General features: G+C 47.6%; 1 protein-coding gene across 4 annotated transcripts in view; it reads right to left on the bottom strand.

Moving 5' to 3' along the window:
* Positions 1 to 6,048, bottom strand: part of Ano2 (anoctamin 2) — a 372,934-nt gene that overhangs the window by 246,184 nt on the left and 120,702 nt on the right. For all 4 annotated transcript variants that reach the window (XM_012517437.2, XM_023703730.1, XM_023703729.1 and 1 more), the window contains one exon: positions 2,885 to 2,949. In XM_012517437.2, coding sequence (XP_012372891.1) covers positions 2,885 to 2,949 — 65 coding nt within the window. The remainder of the gene's footprint in view (positions 1 to 2,884; positions 2,950 to 6,048) is intronic.

Here is a 6,048-nt window from a genome sequence, read left to right as displayed (position 1 = left end):
TCTCTCTCTCTCTCTCTCTCCCTCTCTCTCTCCCTCTCTCTCCCTCCCCCCACAAAATGTGCTGCTCTCTGTCTGTCTGTCTTCCAGTCCAATGTTTCTAGAGGGCAGCTGGGATGCAGGGTTCACAGTTCTGTTGGGCTGGGCAGGAGCAATCAGCAGTCTCACAGTGCAGCCTGCTGGGCATGAATGATGGTGCAGCTGGGGGAACTGGGGCAAGAGCTGTGGGGAACGGCACCATGCCTGTCCACTCTGTTGGCCTGCTCCTTTCAGGCAGTGAGCCCGAGGCCCCAAGACTCAAGATTAGAAGAAGGATGAGTCCTAGGCTTTGCGCATGCAACTAGCTCTCTCACCCACTGAACTGCTCGTGCAAGTGTTCTCAGATGTGCTAAGGAATGGCCCCAGGGGAAGGGCACCAGGAGCCCAGAGGAGGGACAGAACACTGGTGCTAAGATGAGGAACATAGGTGGGAAACACTTGGCCATGTATTGGCATGAATTATCAGATCCAACTTGGATAAGATTACCCTGCTTCTGGCCATCTTTCAAGACAGACCACAGGAGCGCGGCATGCGTGTGTGGTGCACAGAGGCACAGTTCACACTCCTGTGCACAGATGGAGCGACACTGTCACAGCATGGACGCCAGGGTGATTCCAAGAGAGAAGCCACAGCCTGCGCTCAGTGGGCCAGGTGGGTCCTTGTGAGAGGCAAAGGAAAGATGGAGGAGAGAATGCAGAAAGAAATGGTGCTGAAGAATCACTCACAGATAGGGAGGGAGAGAAAACCACGAGGATCCCGAGGCCTCGTGGCTGTGGGACGATGATAAGGAGGAAGAAGAAGAGGCCTTCACAGAACCGAAGCCAGCAAGCCAGGGCCATTCTTGGGAGAGGAAGTAACGTGGAAAAGGCCGAGTTCAGTGTGGAGCTTGCTGAGTGCCAGGAGCTGGGTCCTGCTCACTGCACCCAGCAGTCTTTTCATGAGCTTGGCAGGCACCTGTGCACAGTGTCCAGTCTCTGCTTGCTCATGTAGGCCCTAGCCTCATTCTACCATCCTCACTTCTCTTTTCAGCAGTTCCTTATGCCGCTGAGTCCAGGATGCTCTGTCCCACTCCTCCACACCCTCCCCAGGACCCAGATCATCTCCCCTGCCTCTCTGGACTCAGCCTTCTCTTCCTCCCCCAGCACCCCACCACCGGCCTAGCCCTGGGACTGCAGGAGCACCCCAATCGCCCGCCGTGTGAGGGGTTGGAAGGCCATGGGCACTGCTCCAGCTCCTGTGCCCTGTCTAGACAGGGCTGAGCTCTTCACACTCGCCAGGCCGCAGAACAGAGCTCTGCTCCAAACAAAATTCTCTGCAAGTGAGGCTGTTCTGGTAGCTAAACCTCAGTGCACACTGGAGTCATTTCCCACTTCGCTGGCAGGCAAGTTCCCTGAAGGCTTTAGGGAAAATACAGAACTCCTCTCTGGCATTTGTTTTTTTAAAGCATGAATAAAAAAATAATTTATTTTTATTCATGCTTTAAAAAAAACAAGTGGGTAGTTGGACAAAACAGGCGACAGAGGTGGGTGGCCACTTGAGATCCAAAGAGAGACATCAAAGCCCACAAGAATGGAGGAAGCAGCCCTGGTGTGACCCCAAGAACAGTGTTGGTGGCCCATTCTGCAAAAGGGCAGCCAGGGAACAGAGCTACTAGGTAAGGCCCCTGGGTCATGGCAGTCCCATAACCCAGCCCCCAGGCCTAAGGTCCCCAGCTGGAACCAACATCTGCTTTATACCGTGCTCTGAGAGGCCTGTCACATCTCAGCATAGGAGGTGAACCTGCCTGAACGCTGGCCCACCCGCTCCTTCTTATGGCAAGAAAAAAACTGGAACTCTTCCCTATAGACTCAGTCCTTTAGATGGTTACCCTCCCTCACAATCCCAGCCCAAGGAAGCCAGCCAAGAACACTCTCTGCACTTGTAGGCGAGTTAGCTCACTAGGAGAACCATGGTGATTCAATGGCTACAAGACCATCAGGTCTGTCACAGTCTCCTCACCTGAGCTCAGTTACCCACCTTGTCCAAATGACCATGCTCTAGCAAGTGACTGCATAAATCCCCAATTTATGGCAATCAGGACCCTAAAGGCCAAAGAACAAATGCAGCTGGACCAGAGAACCCACAGCACCTAGTGCCCAGCTCTAGACTAGAGCTCAGGTCTGTATTCTCATCCCAACATCTTCCTTCTTCCCAGCGGTCCCTACCAATGTTCCAGCCAGGAAAGTGGTGGATCTCTGAGAGCATAATGGATTTCTAAGTCTGACCCATTTTAAGCTAACCACATGTATTGCATTCTTCTACGTTCTTTCAAAAGCCTTTCATGAGTGAGAAACTGAGCAAAGTGCTCAGGTACCAGCGACCGAACATCATTCTGGGGACAGCAGAGAAGGAAGGAAATGCAGGGCCACTCTCATCTCATACCCTTGCAACACAAGCTATAAAAAAAATCACTTCTTGGCCTTTTGGCCAAGATCAAGTGTAGAAGTCATAAAGAACCCACATTCCTCACTAGGTAAGCCAGCTTGCACCCCATACCATCCACCAGAACTACTGTCCCATTGGCCCACACTGTGGTCACAGGTTTATGGAAAAGAGTAAGAGGCAATTCTTCCACTTTCAAAGCCTGGACAAGGAAAGAGAGATCACTTGTGGAGGACCTCTTGATGGAAGTCAAAGGGTCTATGTTTCCTATCCCATCTCTGCGCTTACGACACAGGACATGGGATCCCACACAAGGAAAGCGGGTCCTTCTGCTGCAACAGCAGATGGCCAAGGATAAGTGGGTCCGCAGCTATTACTGAGGATCTGCCTTGTGAGTGTCCTCCCACAAGAGTGCCCACAACTTACCTGATGAGGTCAATAGGTTGAAACTTATAAAACACTCCATAGCGCGCCCATTCTTGATACAGCAGCTAAGCAAGAAAAAAAAGGAGACACATTAAAGGCAAAGCTGAGTAACTGTTTAGATTATTTTGTCCATTGCAGCAAGTCCTAACTGTATCCCCATTAGCCCAGCTTCTAAGACAAGTTTTATAAGACATCTACAAGGAAGACATCCAAAGATAAGAAGCTAGAGCAACTTCTTTTTCCTTCTCCCAATAGCAAAGTCCATGTCTGCCACACTCAGAGGCGATCCTACACCTAATAGACCCTTCTTGATTCCCTTATTTTTCATCATTCACTCATTTAACTAGCATTCATTGAACATCTTCTATATGCAACGTATTGCCCCAACCCTAAATGCAGCAGTAGACAAAGCAGAGTCCTTGCTGTCATGGAGCTTATGTATGGTATAGAAAACAAACATAAACACAGATCATATAAGAATTATAATTGTTATAAAAACCAAGAGGGCCAGTGAGCTAGCTCAGTGGACTAAGCGCCTGCTTAAGCAAGCACAGGAACCAGGGTTTGATCCCTGGCACCACACCCCTGGCACCTGGGCACACTGAGCCAGCCACTAAGACCAGGTGTGGTTATGTACACCTATAATCCCAACACTGGGGAGGCCAAAAGCAGGAAGATCACTATGAGTCCAGGCTGGGTAGTGAGACCATGTACCAAATATAAATAAATAAATAAATAAATAAATAAATAAATAAATAAATGTAAGGAGGTCTGTGAGAAGGGGTATACCAGCAGAGTGCTATTTTAGATGAGATTGGTAGGAAGGTCCTATCTGAGGAGGTGACACTTAATCTGAGACCAGAGTGAAGGGGGCGAACATGCCAGGAGAACAAGCTTTCTGTACAAAGGTCCAGAAGCCCATGGTATGTCCCAGGAAGATCAAAGAAAGTGAGTGCCTGGGATAGAACAAGCATGGAGAGAACAACGTGAAGCAAAAGTTAACAGAGTACCAGTGGCTTGTATATCATCAGAGTTTTGAGGGGGATGGGCAGCCTGCAGGACACACAATCTTTCCTAACCATAGAAGGTTCACTCCAGATGCTGCATGGAGAACAGAGCAACAGTGTAGAGGATGCAGGAGGCTGTTGGAATGGTCCAGGTAGGAGATGATGGCCACAACAGTTGTGTGGCAAGAGATGTAGTGGGAAGTAGTTATACTACTTACCAATTTACTGTTGGACTGAACGCAAAAAAGTGAGCATTCTACCTGAGTACTTGAGCAACAGTGAGACCATTTACCAACATAAAGAAGATTGTGGTAAGAACAAGTTGTGACATGCAGAACCAAGAATTCACTTTAAGGTATATTATTTTGAGATGCTCTTTGGGAAACCAGTGGAGATGTTCAGGGGAGTGCAGAGTGGAGATGAAAATTTGGGATTTACTGGAGAAGAGATGATTTATGACCATTGTACTATGGATATAATCACCAAAGAAGAAATGGCAAGTAGAGAAAAGGCCTGAGGCACTCTAATGTTTAGAGCCATGGTTGCCAACCATTTTTGGCACCAGGGACAGATTTTGTAGAAGACTATCTTTCCCTGGAAAAACTGGGCAGGAGTTGAAATAGGATAGTTTCAAGATGATTCAGAGGAGCATTCAACCCAGATCCCTGGCTTGCACAGTTCATATTAGGATTCAGGCTTCTGTGAAAATCTAATGTCACTGCAGATCTGACAGGAACTGGACCTCGGGCAGCAATGGGAGCAATAAGGGAGAACTCTGTGAGGAGTAAGTGAGAAGGACTAGTGTCTGTGAGTACAGATGAGGCTTCACTTGCTTGTCTTCACATGCCTCCTGCTGTGCAGCCCAGTTCCCTGGGATTTAAGGACGCCTGGTTCAAAGAAGAAAGACAGTGAACCAACAAAGAGATGAAAGGAACAGTAGAGAAAGAGAAGAAGTACGTGGGCTTCCAAAATCTAAGAGAAGAAGGGGTTTCCAAGAGGAAAAATAGGCTGAGTTGAATACTACTGGGGGGTCAGGACATACAGGAATGGAAAAGCTGCCCTTAGACTCAGGAACTTAAATATTATTGATGAGCTTGGCAAGAGGACCTGGGAAAAGGGAGGGAAGGACATGAGTGTAACAAGTTCAGGGGGCTGCTTTGCTATCTACCAAACACATCACACCTCGGCATTGGTGACAATTCTGTAGCAAATTGGGCAAAACTAGTACATGGATAAAACATGTACAGGTGGGCAAACACTTGGCCAGAGAGCTTCACAAATCATCCACTGGCAAACAAAGACATTTAGCAGTGGGTTACCACTTAGACCTCAACTGGAAATCCATGCTGCACAGCGTAGTCTTGTTGCTCCAATAACAAGTCTAGAATTGACGGATTTACCATACCCCTACTATTGTGTTGGTTCTCTATGCTCTGTGCACATTACCTTTCTCACATCACACACAACTCACAAGGAAATCCATCGAGGAGAACCTGCTCTCATCAGGTATAGTGGATATCAATTGAACATCAGTTCCCAGAAACCATCGTTTTTACCTCAGTCTTAAAAAGCATGCTATTACAACTAAAATGAGAGCTACAATTTGCAAAGGACAAAAAGTGAAATACAAAAGGAGGCTACACTGGGCAGGATCTCAAACATTGAGCATAGATTCTGCTCATTCCAGGAAGGTGCCTTGTAACTTACTTTCATATTCTCCCATCTTAGGTTTTTCTTTTGCCTGGGTTTTGATTTTCTTCCTCCCAAGTACAAGCTCTGGCTCTCTAGCACCTGGTTATCATGGTGACATCATTTGTGGCCCAAAGGGAGGTCAGTTTGCATCAAGAGATGCAGGCAAGGCCCTCCTGGAGGAGCATGGGATGTTACTGCCTTCTTGTAGGCATGCTCTGACCTTGAGATTAAATTCCTCCCTAGGTCACATGTTCAGCCAAATCCTCAGCCTGAGAAGATCCATCTGTCACTGCCCTGGAAAGAAAAAACTAAAAACGCCCCAAGAAGCAAAGCTGAGAAGCCTTAACCCAGCTGGATTATGGACTCTGGAAGACACTTTTAATCCCAATTTCAGTGTGGAATCTAAGTACAATGTTTTAAGTACAACATTCTAGGGGACCTGCCCCTTAGTTCAGTTCTTTAAGT

This window comes from Octodon degus, unplaced genomic scaffold (genome assembly GCF_000260255.1).
Source record: "Octodon degus isolate 3935 unplaced genomic scaffold, OctDeg1.0 scaffold00178, whole genome shotgun sequence".
In the NCBI taxonomy this organism is placed as follows: domain Eukaryota; kingdom Metazoa; phylum Chordata; class Mammalia; order Rodentia; family Octodontidae; genus Octodon; species Octodon degus.
The sequence above is the reverse complement of the archived record's forward strand: the minus strand, read 5'-3'. Positions and strand labels throughout refer to the sequence as shown.